Source organism: Seriola aureovittata, chromosome 24 (assembly GCF_021018895.1).
Source record: "Seriola aureovittata isolate HTS-2021-v1 ecotype China chromosome 24, ASM2101889v1, whole genome shotgun sequence".
NCBI lineage: Eukaryota > Metazoa > Chordata > Actinopteri > Carangiformes > Carangidae > Seriola > Seriola aureovittata.
Window position 1 is genome coordinate 1746267 of NC_079387.1, and position 19316 is coordinate 1765582.

Below are 19316 nucleotides of genomic sequence, written 5' to 3' on the forward strand. Positions count from 1 at the left end.
AGAGTGGTCATATTGGCTTTGAGCTATTTCTGCCACACTTTCCTTTGCAATCAATGCTGCTTTTCCATGAATAACCAACAGCATGTAACTATTGACTGTCAGATAACTGGACCAAAGCCAGCCAGCTTAGTGGAAGTTAAGTCCAAAAAAACAATTTACAACAATGGTTAAGTCCTGTTTATGAGGAACCATGTTAGAAAATTCAATAACTGACCTCATAATATTGTAATGTAAACTTTTGTGTACCACAAGGCACTACTCTGGGCCTCTATTTATTGCTATTAATTTACTTGTACACTGATGATATCCGGTGTTATATTTCTAATAAAGTGAGCGATAACTCCCACGGCCTCATCCCTGAAGCATCTTTTCCCAAATTTAAGTTACAGGTGTTAGTGAATTCCAGCTTCTGAATCCCAACAAAACCTAAAATGTTGGTTATGGTTGCAGCTGTTAATTATAATCGAGTGCTGATGTCATTTGGTGTCATTTCTGTATTGATTATTTGATCCAAATGTTTAACTCTCTAGTCCTATTGTGTTTGTTCTGTGCTCAGTATTTATCCCCGTCTTGGCCTCCATAGAAAACCTGAATGTGGGATAACCCTGTTTTTATTTCACTATATCTATTTGTTTTTTTTTACCTTTCTTTCCTTGTTAAATTGTGAAGGCTGAGGCTGTAACTGTGATTCAGGGCTGTTTAAATGCACTTGACTTGGACCACAGGGTGCCAAGAATTGTAATACATAAAACAGAGAAGCATTTTACCCTGCCTGCTGTATAACAATATGTTTTTTGTTTTTACTATTTTATATTGACATTCAGCATGAAAATACATCCCCCAATATAATTTTAAAAAAGCAAATAGGGTTTTTACATTTCATTCTTTAACGGCAGCAGTAAATAATCTAATTTTTACCTTGATTTCTATCCCATTCATCCTGTGAAGAGTTCATGAGTATTAACATATTTTCAGCAGTACAGTTACTTATATGAGATGAATGGTGGTTTTCCATAAAGAAAATAGCCATAGCCTGGTTTACTGTCCTTTACCACAGTGTCTCCTCTGAGATTAAAACACTTTGGGCACAAAATTCAACAGACAAGGGATGACACAAATGATTGGAAAGAACAGACAAACAAAACAGGTAACAGACAAGATAAAACAACGTACAAGTTTGCCTTTTAATGAAAATGTCAGAAAGTTTAATATCTTATCTTCAGTGAATTTGTTCCTGCAGCCTGGCTGCTTAAATCCATAAAATGATGGTATTTATTTGGCAGCTGCTATTCTACATCGGCCCTCTCATTTTGATTTGCTTTTAGCAACTCATAACAAACGCAACAGCAACCAAAAAGGAAATTGTCTCAGAGAAACCTGAAGCGGTTCAACACATTACAGCTATAAGGGAAATTTGAATGTCTTAACATAACTAAGGGCCAGGTTATACAAGGAAAGGAATTAGTTCATACCAGGTTATTATAATTCGCCCCATGGAGAACAGAAATCATCATGAAGGCAGTAGAGTGGATAACCAAAGTCATTAGGATTCATCCTATGGGAATCATGAATGTCTGTACAGTATTTCATAGCGCTCCCTCCAATAGTTGTCCAGATATTTCATTCTGGATCAAGCTGGTCAACTGACCGACAAAAAAACCAAGCCTGGCTCAAAAGTTATAGAGGCCTTATGGTATTCTAAATATCGATTTATCACAAATAAACCATGAACTCACCATAATCTCCCATTTCCTGGCCTAAATCGTTAAAGAACATTACTTTAAAGTGCATGACCTTTGCTTTTCTTAAACTGAGAGTTATGATGCTACAAAGACTTTTCAAAACACGATAAAATGAAAAAAAAGCCATATGGCTCTGCATAAAAGAGGATTCAGAGATTCTTAGTATTGTGCAGTATGAAGGGGGGAAATTAGTGTAAAAGCAGAATGTAAAAGGTAATAGACACACAGACAAGAAGCTGTACTTAAACATAAATAACCCTAATCCAAAGAGAAACGCAGAGGCCCTTTTGAACCCTTTTCCGTTTTGAAATGTCTAACCATCCTCTTTTATGTTGAGAGTTTATCCCCTATAGCCATAACTGGAGCACTCTTATGTCTTGGGAACAATAAACCTCCCGTAAGTGTCCAGCATGCTCTAAAAAGCCTATGTCCATAACTCTAAAGCTGCTCCACACAAAGCAACTCCATGCTCCTAATGGAAAATATTGCCTGACCCTCTCCAGTGGTGTGGTCAATGCAGCCAGTAATGGGTACACACTGCCTCCTGGCAAAAACCAATGATGAATACACTTCTGTTTGGTGAGGAACTTTGACTGTGTCTGACTCCCCTGGGCTCAAACACTGTGTTCCGGCTTTGTTAGTGTAACAAAAAACAAGATACTGTACCATGTAGATGCCAGATACAATATGCAAGTTTGGTTTGCAGTTAAGTTTAGCTTGTCTCACACAGGGGACAACATATTACACATTGATGAGACGACAACACTTAGTCATAGAGGGATGCTGTTTTTCCCAGATTAATCCAACAAGCTGTCTTCTGAAGGGGTAAATGAAATATTAACCTTGATTTCCTGTGGAGATCTCGAAAAAAAAACTATTCAGGGTCCAATAAAAGTTGTGAAAGAACATTTTTAAAAGCTGAGATATTACCTCAAACTCTTGTAAAGTATTGCCTTGACTTGTTGATCACTTTATTTAAATGAGTGTCCTCTTTAGACAAAACCAAAAACCCCGTGAAAAAAATGCAGGAACAGCCTGACTCAACCACATTCATGCAGTCTACAGTTGTTGGATGGAACTTGCCAAGCAAAGAAAGATGATCCTTATGTTTTATCTTCAACATTTGATCACTTGCTAAATCCTCACCCTTTTGTGTACCCTAGTCTTTCCTCATCTAAATATGTTGTCTGTACAAGCCAAATATCCAACATCAGGGTGCATGCATTTGAAAAGTTGCAACCTTACACATTGGCAGCTTTAAATGATAACATGAGGTAGCCTAGCTGTTTTTAAAAAACTATACACCTGAGCTCTGACTGTTCATATTTCCTTTTCTACAAATCAGGATGCTGATGCTGCAGTTTCCGTTCAAATCTTGACTTGTTCATCTCTGATAACGCCTTCGTATCTATTGATTTCTATTGTTGCTTCCACTTGCAGTGTGTATTGTCCCTATATGTAAACACACAGAGGTGTTGATAATGGCACAGCCTTTTTGGGGTGTGTGCTTCAATCTGAGGATTACCTTGTTGGTAATACAGGACAGGACACTGGTCATAACAAACGCTCTGTGACTGAAATCTATTTTAATCAACACAATGCATCGACACGTGGGCTCCCCTGGAACAATCCCGATGGGATTTAGACTCAAAGCGTCCGATGAGATCTGACATGTTAAGATGTGGCGCACATACAGCTGTGAAATCAGATGAGGATGATGAGCTGGGCGACCATGTGCTGAACTGTAGTGATATGAGCCGGGGGATTATAGGTACGGTAACTGCAGGGCAGGCAGTGCACATCTGGGATGGAGATGATTTACAGCACTGGGGTACCATGATGGATGAGTGGACGCACAGATGGACGTGTAGAAGAGTTAATGAGAAGATACCTGAGTGGAAGAAGAAACAGATGACTGGTGCATTGCAGAGGCAGAGCAAACCGTTTCCTTGGCCGTCCAAAGAGCGTAGTGATAGAAATCGGACCTGACCGTGCCAGAGGCTGGAGATGAGACGCACTCGCACACACATGGAGGAACATCACTGAACCTCAGAAGGACAATTTTTGACGCTAGCAAAGTTAGAGGGCCCGTAACACACACACACGCACACGCACACACGAGAGAGAGAGGACCTCAGGGGCCGCAAGTAGCAGCAGAGTCAACTGAAAGAGCCAGAGTGGATTTGTAAAAAAGTAAAATCACACAGTAGACAAACGGTAAATCACGAAGAAATAAATGTTAATAAAGGTTTGGGTGGACTAGTTATTAGGAAGTTGAACAAGAAAAATGTGGTGCAGTAAGTAAAGCTGGAAGCAGAGAATGTTTTGAATCTCCTTTTGAAACAGTTAATTATTATTAATTAAGGAATTAGGAATTATTTAATGGGGGTTCTTGAAAGCAACTGAGCTACCCGTGACCATAAATAGGAACTAACCCTAATTATAAATACAGATCTGAAGAGAAATACAAACTGTGTGATGTGATATGAGAGGCTACTGTTCGCATCCCAATTCCACTATTTAATTATTTTTATAATTTTTCTTTTTCTTTTTTCTTTTTGGAATGGGTGTTATGATAATAATTATGAACTGGAGCAAGCGGCTTCTGTTCCACAAGCAAGAAAACCTCGTACGAAATGCCACTGATGTTTAAAATCCAGCCTTGAGTGGCTCAGTCCACATGTTTAGATTAGGAAAAAAAAGGCTCCAATATCATTGATTATTCAGTATTTCTGTGTTTTATCTGCTTTTAATGAACACCGTTTCCCATAAGCCCTAAACATTTGCAGGGTAAATAAAGAGGAGGCTTTAGTCGATGGGTGGTGGCTCAGAAGTGTGTGTGTAGTAACAGCCGGATGGAGAGGACTGCAGTTTTTAGACAGCAGAGATTACAACTAAAACTAAAATGTAGAGCGCACTGGCGAGTTTTCCAGATATGAATCACGAAGGTTTCAGTTTCTCGTGGCTGCTGCTGTACTGGAGCCGTTCTGTCTTAGAATATAGAAGGTGAACCCGAGGGACAAACTTCATTCCGTCAAAAAGACTAATGAAAGAAATGAGAATTGACAAGCAAAAACAAGAGATGAGAAAAAAGACAATAATTGCCCTAGTTTTGACTCACATCCTCCAACTGAAATATCAAAGATGATGTAAGAGATAAAAATATAATAAAACTGCTAGTTAATAAAAAGCTGGTATCAGCTTCAAATGAATCCTGTCAAGAAAAGTGTGAACACATCAGGTTTTTTATAGAGCAATGTGGAGGTTTCCAACGCGAAGCAATCATTGTTTTGGCTTCAGTCCCTGCTGGGAAAATCCGCCTGTTTCAAGATGACTGATTAAGTGCTGATGCATCTTGTCTCCATCCTTGTTGCTAAGGACTCGTAGCTGTTGCTAGAGCTCAGCTGTCAATCAAACGGTGCAAGTATGACTGTAAGTGGTTTTACATTTGGATGTGATCACACAGAACACATATATACAGTGATGTCTCTCTCCCTCTCTCCTCTCTCTCTCTTTCGTACCCTGTCTCTAGTACACACACACACACACACACACACACACACACACACACACACACACTCTCTGGCTGCCTCCTAGCTGAAGCTGCCAGTGTGGCAGAACCAGTTGCTTTGACAAAGGACACAAGTTCCCCTGGGTGTCAGTAGGACTGAAGCCTTGATGCCCTGAATATACTGGAAGTGTCACTGTTTGCATGAGGGTGTGTTTGAGTGTCTGTATACTGTATGCAAAGGGTCTGTGTGATCTTGCTCTATACTTGTGAGGACCCAATGTGCACAAACAGCATGAGAAGGTGAGGGAAGTATCCTAAACGGGAGGACATGTTGGTTTAAATGGTAGATTCTGGGTTTAAAGATGAGGTGCAATGTGCAGAATATTATGTGAAACTCCTGTGGATGCTGAAATGGGAATGTAGCAACATGTTCAGGCAGATTTAAGGATCTCTGATCAAAATCTATACGACCAAATCCTGGATTGAGGCATTAAACACAGATTTGAACCAGATTGGGAATATTCTGACATAAGGGAGTGTGGAGTTTCAGACGGACAACATGTACAGTGCGGTTTAGTGCCGGGCAAGATGGAGATAATGTCATGTCACTTGAATGAAGTCGTTTAGTTTACTCAAGCTGAAGTGGAGTGGAGTGGTGCTGAAACGTGGAGACTTGGCATCTTCGCCCTTGTGTTGTAGGATCAGGTGTCTCCACAGATACAGTGTGTGTCACTGTATAGTGTTGAATTCATAGCAGTTAAAGTTGTTCATCAGGAACATATGGCAAAGAAAGTCTTCAGGCTTCCATATTTTTTTGACCCACAAACGTTAATGGTGGAAAAATTGTGAACTGATACAGCAACTTTTTGTAGTTGTTTTGTGTGTCTTTGGTCATTTTGTGTCCTCCACAATAACTGTTAACGGTAAATTCAAACAGTGGCTCTGGCCCAGCTGACATCTTGGGCCCCTGGGCTTGTGCCTAGTTGGCCTGTTCAGTAATCCATCAATGAATGTGGTGCTATGGAGCAATGCAATGCTTATAGTAGTGAGGTCCAGCTTTGTTTGCATCTCGTCCACGTGCACAAGGACGCATATGAATGCGTGCATGTGCATGACATGATGCACAGTTCTCGCTATTCCACTGATTGACAGTTGCTGGCAATGATGTGCCAAAGAAAAACAAGTCTGCATTCGTCGCTAAATGTTTTATGATGAAGGAAATACATTCGACAGTTTCTTAGGTTTCTAGACAACAGAACGTGTTTTGGTGAGAGATAATAAATGTAGAATTTGTTTACTAAGCATGGTGTGACCTGCAGGTATAATTGTGGCCACCAGAGGAAAAACTCTGCACAATCCAGCGTCATTCTTGTGGGCTTGCGTTAGTTTTGTTTGTGAACATTGGTCAGTTAAACAGGGCAGGCAGGACGGTGATGTCTTGCTTTGTGTTGGTGAATTGGACCCAGAATAAGCCCAAACTGTGATTTGTCAGTTTGCAGTAAAGGGTAGATAAATGCACATTTGCTAAAGGGCAAAGGCTGGAGGGATTATTCTGGAGGACCTTGAGTTTATCAGATTTATTTATGGGTCTACAAGATGCTCTAAATCCAAGAAATAACATGTATAACATGACTGTCAAATGAAAGAATAAGATCTTAGATACCAACCAGCTAAATCACAAAATAAATCAATAGAGCCAGATTAAGTAAAACATGTCTTAAGTCACTGAAAACACAGAGGAAACAGTGGAGAGAAAACTGAACCAGACGTTTCTGTGAATCAGGAGTCTCTGATTCATCTCTCTATGAAACTATAATGGGCTGGTTCCACGCATTAATAAAAAGCTGAGACAAAATCCTGACGTGTATCTATCTGCCGGCGTAAAAACTTCTGCACAGCATCTGATCTTTTAGTAGATCAGAGTCTTTTCGTTAAAGCATGGTCTGTCCTGCAGGATGGATGTGGGCGCACACAGGATTTGCTGCTTACTAAAACTGACATTCCTCATGGCTGCAGCACCATATGTGGAGCTGCTCACTTAGCTCATGCATGGCTGGCTCCCATCATTAGCAAAGAATAAAAAATAAATAAATGAGGCCTTGTAATTTCAAGCATTTCTCTTTCCCCTCAAGTAAAGATCCAGCAGTTTGCATGTGGGCGGGTTCTGATCTGTGCTCGCTATATAAACGTGTAAAAATCAGAACAAGGAACCTAATTTAAATGGATGGGAGGGAAATAAAAAGCAAAATCACATCAGGACAGTGATTCATTAAAACACTGAGAAATAAAGTGTCAAACAGCAGCAGGGAGCCTTTGTGATTTGTAATTCTGGCCATCATTTTCATTATGTGCTTTAATTTGCATTCACATCTGTGGGGGATTGTGTTAGCATAAACCACTCAGCTGTGAAAAGTTGGAATGAACCCCTCAGCCCTGTGCTTCTTCAACAGAGACATATTTCACTTTAATACATTTGTTTTTTTGAAAACACTGTTTCAGGATGGGCCGTAAAGTTTGTGCTTTACTCGCCGGTATTTAAGGAACACATATGAACATTCATAACTGATAATATGATGATAATATGTTGAGTTGGCAGTTTGAGTTTTTTATCTATGGCTCTGCTATTGCATGGATTGTCAGGAAATCTCATATGAAACCTTTGTGTTCCCAGAGGAGGAATCCTGACGAGCGTCAACATGAGAGTGACATTTGTGGTTTTGTATGGTTTCAATATTAAAATAAACTAACTCTTATAGTAAAACATCTGGAATCAAACTCATGACATTCCCATAGGCATTCCCAAACCTGCTAAACATCAGCATCACTGTCATTGTGATCAAGTTATACACTGATGTCAAATTAAATGGTGGATTAGTTTTTCTCACATCTCCTGAAGAAGAATATAACAATAAATACTCAGCACACATGTTGAGTTTGTGCATAAAGAGGTTCAAATCTAAAGATATTAAAACTGTATCAGCCCTCAGAAACTTATAGCAGTTGGTTTTGGGTGCTTGAAAATGAAGCTACTTCTCTAAATGGTCAAGTTAGTCGTGTTCAGGCGATATAAGAACATTTTTTTTTATCTTTTAGCTTAGAGAGTTTGCTTCATTTTAAATCTGTTATTTCACGAGGGGGGAAAAAAAGCAAAGATTTGAGAAAATCCAGACAAAATGAGCAGACTTTTGTGTTGCAGTAATGTTTTGTCTTCTTCTTTTATGTCTTGTTAATCACGACCCCTGAGATTTATCTTGGAGGGGCCCCAACCTCCAAGTTGGGCACCACTGAGACGACATGAATTGCTGCCATTGTGTCAGTTCTTTCATTTAGATTGTGTGTGTTTTTCGAACATCCCATTGTTGCCTTGTTATTGAAATGATTTGGTTGTGAAATAATTTGTTACCAGCTGCTTGCAGTTAATACTCCGGAGGTAGCACAGTCCCTGGATGGTTAGTCAGTCCATTTAAATCTAAGCTTTAATGATTTACAGCCTGTTTTTGCCGACAGATGAGACTGTATTTGTACACAGCGATGTGGTTCAGCCTTTATAAAACCAGCCTCATTTCACTGCCTGTACTGGACGTGTGTGTCCTGCTGGAGGAAGGAATTGCTGAAGTTGGTTGACTCATAATCTTGGTGTCGCCACAGGACAAATCACGTTGTGCAGGCAGCCAGCTCCCCTTGGTGGACAGAGTCTGTAACTGAAATGTTGATAGCGTAACCAGGGGTCATCTTCAGCAACTTGATGTCTTCAGTAGGATGTGGAGATGTGGTGTAACAATTAAAGATCACCGAAATCAGTGCGAGAATTAATTGTCAGCGCATTCGTTATCAGATCATTTGTATTTAGTAACCAAAATCACTTTAGTTAGTTAGTTAGTTGATAATTAAGTCCTCATTATTGTCTAGAGCTTTATTTTTGATCCAGACTGAAAATAAAACCCAGAAAAATTTGTTCAGACTCAAATATTGAAATCCAAAAGTTCCCATCAGGCATTTATTCGACATTGTGTGTTAATGAAAATGAACACATCCTTAATCCGTTCACTCTGCAACATGACTTAAGGGCTTTTTGTCTTTACACCCTCGAAACACATTTGCATATACTGCAATAAACAAGGAAGTAAGACTTTGTTGATTTTGGCCGGCTCGTCCTCCTGGGAGCAGAGAGAGAGAGAGAGAGAGCACGGCCCGTCAAGCGTGAAGTAAAGTGGAAATGAAACAACAAAGCAGCTAGACTTGTAATAACCTGTGATGTTACAGTAGGACTGAGAATTCATCATGCAGCATCGAGTCTGGAAAACCTTTCTGCTTGTAGCAAGTCAGTAGATGTTAAAGGTCGTTACACACATTATTGTCCCTCCATTGAGCAGAGAAAACAAACCCAGCTAACGCCTGCTACAGGTGTTTAAATGAAGGCCTTACAGCTTAAGTATCTGCAGCCTGAAAACTTTAATCTGCTCCTTTTAGATGCCGCTCCCTTCCTTCTGTAGAGTAGAAACATCGTCTCTCCAGTCGATGATTCAGCTTTTGCGAGGGGGGGGATCCTGAGGCGTGGCCAGGACCAGATGGGGTATCTAAACCCTCCAGCATGTTCTTGATCTTCCTTTGCTGTTGTCGTCTCCCAGTTGCTCAAAATAACCGCCACAGGGAGGCGTCCTGGAGGCATCCTGAGCAGATGTCTGGACCATCTCAGCTGTCAACAAGAGAAACACCGGTTCCACGTCTGGATAATTTATTTCATAGATCTGTGAACCCATAGATTCTCAAACAAAGCTGTAAAACTTCTTGACTGCTGGGGTACTAATAGAATATTTTAATAATAACATCGGTACAGGCCAGTCCTCTGTTTAATGTCCACATCCACAAAAAACCTTTAATATCAACTTTAATTCGATATTGTCAGACAATGAAAGATGAAAACTTCTCAGATAATAATAATAATGTAGTTCCATACTACAAACTAACTCCATGCAGGTTTTAAGCGTGTAGAATAGAGTCTGTAAAAAAGTTTTTTCATGCGGTCTGCGGCCAGGCGGTGCACGTAGCTCCTCACAGCTGCAAACAATTAAAACAGATGATGGTGGTGGTGGCGAGCCAACTCGAGTAAAATTATGGAGAACAAAACAAATAAAAAAGAAATAAATAAAGAAATGAATCTGCTCCTCTGCTCTCTGCTGTGACGTTTAAATCACAAGCTGTTCCAAAGCTGCAGCATCCATCTGTGCTCATTTAGCATAAATTCCTGGTGGTAATATATGGTGAAATAAGTTAGCATCGCATTCACTGCCTGTAAAATCAATATGAAAAATTGATCTTGAATCCATATTTAATACCAAAGATGTAAAAAAATAAATAAATTAGAGAGTAAAAGGAAAAGCTTTATCTCAGTATTAATGATGGGTGAAAACTGCCCCACAGGTGTTTTATATAGACACCTTACAGTATCTGGGACAAATGCCAGGTTACACCATAGAAAAGGCTTTGCAGAAGGTCGGGAACTGTGTCTTTTGTTTATTAACTCTACAAGCCAAGGTCAATGTGTTCTGCCCTCAGCTCTGTAGCTGCACGGTTGCCACAACTGATTTTTTTAAAGTTATTATTATGAGCAGAAAATAATTTGCTCTGGTTTGCTTTATATTGAAAAATCTATATGAGCCTAACCTCAGATTTTAATTTTACAAGTAAACAGCCACTGCTTTCTCTCCAATTACAGTTTGAGGTCTTGTAATACTTCATTAATGTTATACAATAATATAATTTATAGTTGTATTATAGTGGTGTAAATAGAGTTCTCTTGTACTTGTTTGTGTTGTTTATGTCTCCTATAGGTAGCTGTTCCCGACCTGGAGCTCACATGTGAATAACAGGCTGGGCAGATGTAAAAACATAGCTCTGACAAAAAATATACATATCTATTTTTATGAAATTCTATGCACATTTTTTCTGTTTTTGGTGAAACACTTTGTTTTAGCTCTAAAGTATTTTGGACTGAATGTTTTAAGTCTTCAAAACTTCCAGTTCAAGCTGTAGTAGAAGTAATTAATTCATTTCAGTTTGGACCAGAGCCAACAGACTGACATACTGTACTGAGTATTGACATATTGAGCGACACTGCGAGCTTGGCTAATAACTTAAATGAAAGTACTTCCTGTCTACTCACTCACACGTTTCTTTCTGCTCGCAGGGCTGTATTTGTGCACTTGTATGCACGCGCCTGGTTTTAGTGCATGGATTTGAGACTAATTAAACGCCTTAATCCCCCCAACACACTCTCTTTCTCCCCCTCTCCTCCCCCTCCATCTCTCAACCCAACCAGTCCCCCACCATGAAACAGATTCTGCTCATGGTTTCCTCCTGTTAAAAGGAGTTTCTTCTAGCCGCTGTCGCCAAGTGCTTCGTCATGATGGGACTGTTGGGTCTCCGAATAATATTGTAAAGAGTATACAGTCTAGACCTGCTCTTTATGAGAGGTGCCCTGAGATAACTTCTCTTATAATTAATGTTTAGATAATATTACGAAAGTAATTCCTGTGTTGTTTCAATTAGAGAATTGAAGTTTCATTTCAGTCGATATGAAGGGAAGTGTGTTGGTGCCTGTTTTTTTAAAGACAGACCATATGACAAAGGTTGTTTTGTTAGACATCTCACTTGCTCTGATGAATTTAATTATTTCCAAAGTTGTGAAGTAGCTACATATTCAATATTCACTCAAGTAAGTGCAGTGGTGAATGCTAACAAGCAGTTTTAAATGGACTTTGGTCCAGATGTCCTGCAGCTCTTCTCCAGATGATAAGTGGTCAAACACAGAGGTCTCTAATGAATTAAAGAGCTAGGAAGGCAAGAAAAGTGTCTGGGAGGAGGATTTTTCAGAATCTGGCAACCCAGAAGTTACTTACATTGGCAATAACTGATGGATAAATGATTGGTAAATGGTTTAATAACCAGTGAGATGATGACATAATCAACAGATGCCTCTTCAGAGTGTTGGTCACTGATAACATGCAGGTAAAGTAGTGACAGGATTTGTAACGTCAGTGTTGGCGCTGAAGGAAGCAGCGTGCAGATGTCCTGTGTGTGTGTGTGTGTGTGTGTGTGTGTGTGTGTGTGTGTGTGTGTGTGTGTGTGTGTGTGTGTGTGTGTGTGTGTGTGTGTGTGTGTGTGTGTGTGTGTGTGTTTGGTTGGCTGGAGGAGTTACCACCGAAGCTCCTGCAGACAGAGACATTTTCTGATCCTGCGGGCTTCCCATAATCTGTCAAATTAGACCATCCTGCCGCCTTGTGGATGTGACGGACCACCTCTGCACTCCCGCGTCTCAATCAGATTTAACCTCGCTTTCTTTTCTTTATATTTTTTTATTTATTTAAATCTCATAAAAACGCCGTTCCTTCCCTCCTCTTCGCTGGAATGACAGCGGACCTGGCTGAGCGCTGTCCGCGGTGCTGAAACACCGTCTCCGGCTGACATTTGACGCAAACTGAGCGGAGGACAGGTGGCAGAGAGGGGCGAACTACCTGTTAGCTTCTCCGGGCTGCGGGATTGTGAAGGCAGCGCTGCGCGTTTGAGACCCGGGCGGAGAGGTGGGGTGGGGGGGGTTTAAGAAATGTCCGTTCATTTTCACCCAGCAGAGGCTCATTTGAATTCGCAGCTGCATACCTACTGACCTACTTTGTGCAAGTTGGAAATAAAAGCTGTGCAGATTCTAAAAATCGCCCCCTGCCTTACAAGAAGATGAAGATGAAGGGTGATGAGGAAACAGCGGTGACCCTGTGGGGAAACCTCCAGTAAATCGCAGGAGGGTTGAAGGAGGGATAAAAGAAGAGCAGGAGGTGCTGAAGAGCCAGAGGTGTGTGCGCAGAGACAGAGGAGGTTATGACCGCGTCTCCTCACCTGGACCTCGGGCTGCTGCTGCTGCCGCTTCTGGCCTGCTGGCAAACAATGGTCGGAGCAAGTGAGTCTCTCCATTTCTGAGTTAGTGGCTTTGCCTCTCTCACGTTTAATATTGATCTCATAATCTTACAGTAAAGTTAGGTTCATAAACAGTGATCCCAGAATGATAAATAGATGCAAATAATTTAGATTTTCAACCAGAATATTTGTGTTTGAACATATTGTGTCTGTTTATTCAAGCTCAGTCAGAGGTGCGTTATTGGCACCAAATACAGAAACCTGTCTTTCTAAAAGCAAATTCAAGTAAACACTAGCACACGTGCAAAACTACATTAGAAAAATACAATATTTATTTCATCAAATTCGTAAAAAGAACAGCAGAGCAAACATAAGCTGATTGATGAAAATGCAATGACCATTTCAAAGTAATTTTCACAGAAATAACACAACAACAAATGGCATGTAATGCTAAATCAGCTGATCATTCAGGTGTTTCTGAGGTGAGCCATCACTTTAAGGTGCTTCCCCTTTTTCTTCAAGCAGGATTTTTTCTTGTTTTTACCAGTATTTTGAGAAATAACCTCCTTAAAATCAGAACGAATATTTAAAAAGTAGGTTTATCCTAATTTTATGTTTTCCGGTCCAAGCTGCTCATTCTGTTTCGATGGACGTATTTATATTTTACCAAGATTTTTGGATATCTCTCTCAATACATGGCATGAATAGGTGAAAATTAGAATGTCTTTTATTTTGGACAAAAAAGGGACAATAGTATCTTTATTTTCCAGTTTTCAGTGCATCTCTCTTTATTATATTTGTGTCTTTTTGAGTCAGTTAAATCCCTTTAACCTGCTGGTGGTCCACAATAACCCCTGTTGTGCAGCCACACATTGTTCAAACCCTCTGGACTTCATTTTAAATTCTAGTGTAGATCCAAAGGTTTCTAAAAATGTATAAATATGTCAGGCTCACTTCTGGGGAAATCAGTATCAAAAGATTAAAGACACAGCCATGAAAGCCATAAAAACATGGAGTTCAAAGAAGAGAATAAGATGATGCAGAATATAAGATTCTGTTAGATGGTGTACAATAAGATTATTTTAACAAACTTGGAGCTAAAAGTGGAACAAAAGGGAAAAACTGCATGTTAAGTGGCTAAAAAAACCTTCAAAGTATTAATGAATGGATACCATACTGATTTAAGATGGTACTAAAGATCATCATCTACAACATAGGGCAGGTGTGTCTATCCAGGGCATTAAATACGTGACAGTAGCACATATTGTTTTGTCTGTTTGATTTGAGGTGAGTGGAGATTTGCTGTCGCACTATTTACACCTTATATTTCACCTGGACAAACAGCTGTCGTAAAACTGCCAAAACCTTAATATAATGTTTATCAGGGGATTGGAATCTCAAAGCAATCTCCTGCTCACTCTCTGGCCTGTTTAATTAGCTGTAGTGGGAACGCACCTGCACGTAAATCATCTGACCCACTGGTCAGATTCCTGCTCTCTTTACCTTTACACAAGGTTTTTACGTAAAGCAGCCTTTGGCAAACGGAACCAGATCAATGTGCTTCTCCTTGGCTGGATACCAAGAGGCGGCCAATCTGCCTTTACGATGCTCCGTATTGATTTGGTCAATGAAGTGTGTCTTTATATATCCCCACACGGCCTTCACCTTTTCTGCTCATGACATAAATATGTGATCTTTACAGGAGCTCATAAGTCCCGCTGTATCCTGCTGCTCTTTGCCACCTCCACATGCTATTCTACATATACAACTATTTGTTTTATGATTCATTAACTTGGGAATTGTCTTTTTCCAGCAAGAACTCGAGGTCAGCTCTGATTACCACAGAAACCCCGGATAATGTATTGTGTGCACCTGGAGGACAGACAAAACAATCTCACCACAAGCTCCGTTTAGTAACTGTTACGGAGCTTTATGATTGTGCCACATTAGATGGAGTTTGCCCAGTTGTCAGTGAAGTGTAGCGTATATGAGAAACCTTTGCAAGGTCAGGAACTAGAAGTGCTCAGAAAAAAGGCAACTTAAACATCAACAAATCTTTAGAATTTTTGAATTTTATGTCTTTATTGGACGGTGGAAACGAGGGAGAAGGCCCTTGACTGGATTTGTAGTTTTGTGGTTCATGGTGACATTTAAAATGTAACTCCCTGCTACTTTATATGGACTACAACAACTTTCTGTCCTGCACATCTGGCGTGTGCCATTGGACCTTGAATTGAGACGCTCAAGGAGACAAAGTTTTCTCAGACAGTAGCTGGATCCGGTTGGACTCAGACCGTGTTTTTCTATGTTGCATCTCGCCCTTGGAATGAGACCAAAAGCTGTTCACAGTTTTCAGCCTGAAAATTCAACAGTGATTTTTGGAAAGCAGCTCAAAGAAGAAAGCTGAACATTTGCAGCATGTAGGGGATCATAAAAATGCAGTGGCCGCGGCCACAGGAGGTCTTTATTGAAAGGGAGCAGGGCAAAGTGTTTCCTTATTCATGCAGGGAAGGCTCTCTCTCTCTCTCTCTCTGCCCTGCCTGGCCTCACATCACTGCTCTCTGCTCATTGTTGATTGTCCTTATTTATTCTCTCTGCTCGCTCAGATTTTCTCTGGCAACCTTAAGTGACTCCCGGGTCCCTCCTCTACCTGGGTTGTTTCAGTTTTGCAGCATCACTGCCATTTTTCTGCTCAAAGATTCAGCAGACTCAGTCTAATGTGTTCTTGTGGGACATGACTCAACTTGTCCGGCCAGGAGCAAATTAAAGTTTCCACTAATTGCTGACGTTTGGGTCCAGTTCAAAAAATATGGTTAGCATCTTTCAGTTGACTCACTGCAGGCTACACAAGAATTTGTATAAACATACCTTTTTATAATCAGACTCATGCAGGGATTACTGAACAGGCCTGAGGGGTCAGGGGGCACCATGTTAACATTTCTGGGTGGACAGTCAATCAAAGAGACGCAACGTGAGACTTTGAATGGCTAAAAAAGAGAAACAAACAACCACAAAGAGACACGAAACTGTAAAGAGACCCAAAACGATTGCTAAGAGAAGCAAATCAACCATATAGAGACTCAAAACAACCACAAAGAATCATAAAACGACAACAAAGAGGCAAAAGGAGTATAAACAATGCACCATTTTGTGTGTCTTTCAGTCTGTTGGGGTCTTGCTCCTTTGTGGGAAAGATGAGGGGGGGAGGCGTCTGTACCCAGGGGTCCATTGTCTCATAATCCGTCTATGATCATACTCTATCTTAATCAGCATGCACAGGTTGTTGCTGTATCAGGAGCGCACACTCCTGCAGAGACACCCATCCATCACAGAGAGGTAGGGAGCCATTAGCCAGATTAGGCTGTCTGAGTCTATCAGCAAACTGTTACTTTGCTGTGATTTACAGCCGTACGTCACGGGCTACTGTACTCCAGCAGCAGCCATGTAAACAACGGCTGTCACAAGGCTTGATTTTGTTTTTGTGGTGGCGGAGGCGCCGTCGTCGTTGTGTTGCTAGGAGCTCAGAGAAACACACTCTCGGGTTTGACAATAAAATGTACGTTTTGGTGGAAGCGTTTGTCCGTCTCGTTATACAATACATGAACAGAGCATTGTGTGGAAAGATTAACCCACTGCGTGCGTGTGTGTGTGTGTGTGTGTGTGTGTGTGTGTGTGTGTGTGTGTGTGTGTGTGTGTGTGTGTGTGTGTGTGTGCGCATATGCATCTTTGGGTTTCTGAACGTGTGAGGACAAAATAAAGACAGAAACATGAGGAAATCCTCGAACGCGAACACATCCGGGCTGCTCCCCTCTTCTTCTTAGAATGATCGTTTTACCTTAGTGCTAAAAGTGTGATAAAGATTTGGTTTTATATTCAGCCTTGAAAATTCTGCCACCTGTTCCCAGTGCAGCTGCTTCTTCTTCTAGAGAATAAGTGTCGACAGCTCTTACCAAGACAAAATGAGATGAATCACAGCATCTCAAAAATGTCAGAAATTTGACTAAATTAGATAAAACACAAAAATATTCTTAAATTACTAATGTTTTTTATTATTTAATTTGCTAATGATATAATATGATTGGAGATTTTATAATAAGGACCACTAATGACCTGAAACAGCTCTGATTCTGATTGTCTCATGTTTTGTTCTGTTCTTTGTAAGTCGTTCTTTTATCACCTACAGCTTTTTAAAAAACTAGACGAAGCCACACTAAAGCCTTGTTTGTTTGAAGAGAGAGCTTTGAAGATCAGAGATGCAGCACTTTGAAAATTGGCAGTTTTAGTCATTTATGCTCTTTTGGACTGTTTCTGCAGGAGTTCAGACAGTGCTTGACCTTTCACGGTTCTAATCTCTAAAGGTCTGTGAAGCAAATTTTCCAGAAATGGTTTTCCTAGTCTGCTGCACAGCAGAACCAATCCTGTCTCCAATCCAAGAAGCCAGTTTCACAAAGCATTTGTCTATAAGATGATGCAGTTTTAGACGTCACTGAAAACCCCCAAATTGCTGTCTGACGGAAAAACAAGTCCCTGTTGCTTCATAGTGGAAGAGCTATTGTTTGCTGCAGAAGAAAAACTCTAAACGTTGCCTTTAAATAATGCTTTCGTTTATTACATTTCCAGCCAAGCTGATGGGATTGCTTGGGGAAGGCACTGCCATCCCTCCACATGAGGCAATCTCAGTCCAGACTATTCTGGTCTGTGGTTCCCTGACGGTGGAACAAGCCGGGGCATCCCTCTCTATCTTCAACAATCTCTTGAGGACTCATCTCCCTAACATGCCTAAGTGGCACTTACTACGCACTTTCTGGTGCACTTCTTTTTTCTGATCTCCTTGTACTTCGCCTTGTTGAACAGATTTAGTGCTTACTTCAGTGTCTCCTGCTGCACTGAAACTTCAGTGATGTCCCGAACAGTTACCTGGTCCAGCTCCTCACCACAAACCTTTTCTGCTTTAAGGGGGGGAAAAGCAGATGCTCTAACTGTTACCTGGTAGCTAAGAGACCTTTCCTGTTACTTTGGCGATGGAAAAATACGACAACAGACACATTTCTGGAAATATGAAATCAAATTTATGGGCAATAAGTCATCCGTTCATACTAAAAGTCATTGATTACTGGTGAAAAATAAATCCTCAATCAGCATGCATGGGAAATATGAGTTATAGAGTGACCCAGCTTTTATGGTTATGGGTTGGGGGAAGATGGATGGGCGCAGTTGAGCTATGTTATGTTTATGTCAGTGGTTTGTGTGTTTATTGCCTGTGTATGTAGGAAGTTCGTATATACCTGTTAAAAATAAAACTTTAAATTCGGTTTATTTTAAAACTAGTATAGCAGCTGAATGCATCATAACATGTTTAAATAATGATGAATGGACATAAATAAATAAAATGCACAAACTGGCCTGAAACATGAAGGACAAACAAGGACATGAGGAAACAGTGTCTATGTGCTGCTACATCCACCTGAACTGCTATATTTCATCATTTAATCAATATCCACATTCTGCTCCTCCTCCTACTCCCTGTTTTCCCTCTCCATCGCTCGCTCTTTCTTACCACTCCCTCCATCATTGATCTTTTTTTTTTCCTCCCTCTCAGTCCATCCATCTCACTTTGCCCTTCGTTCGTCTTTTCTCTCAAAACCAAAAGATTGAAAATTCACTCGCCATCTCTTGATATCTGCCCAAGATAATTGCTCTCCCCCTTCTCGCTCTCTCCGTCCTCCTGACTCGTTCATCCCTCGCTCTGTCATATTCCTGTCATCTTTCATCCCCCCTCTCTCAGCACTGTCTTTCCCTCTCATCTCCATCTCTCTTCCTGACTCTATCTAAGCCTCCCCTCTCATCTCCTCTCCCGGTGTGTATAATGTAATTGCAGAAGTCTATTCAGTGTGTGTGCACTCCCGTCGCAGCCCTGGCAGATTAAAGCGGTTGGGATTTAGCAGCCGTAACGTGATGGGAGTTCGGGGGAATCTTGGCTGTCATTGGAAGAGACAAGTGAACATGGTCTTCAATGTGTTTTTCTCAGTGGAGTTTGTTGGTGGAGGTGGAGGATGGGCTTTCTGTGCGTGTTTTTATTACATATACATGTTTGTTTTCTTAATGTCTGCAAGTCCCTCACTCTCCTCCCTGGGTGAAGGAAAAATCCTCCTGTG

General features: G+C 40.7%; 1 protein-coding gene across 2 annotated transcripts in view; it reads left to right on the forward strand.

Annotated features, from left to right (window-relative positions):
• LOC130165168 (fibronectin type III domain-containing protein 4-like) overlaps positions 1 to 19316 on the forward strand; it is a 46048-nt gene that overhangs the window by 11361 nt on the left and 15371 nt on the right. Inside the window, exon 1 of one of the 2 annotated variants that reach the window (XM_056370164.1) lies at positions 12416 to 13204. The exons of the other annotated variant lie outside the window; for it this stretch is intronic. Within the exon in view, the coding sequence (XP_056226139.1) occupies positions 13126 to 13204 (79 nt within the window). The 5' untranslated portion in view covers positions 12416 to 13125. Of the gene's footprint in view, positions 1 to 12415; positions 13205 to 19316 lie in introns of those variants that run through there. 2 annotated transcript variants of the gene reach the window in all.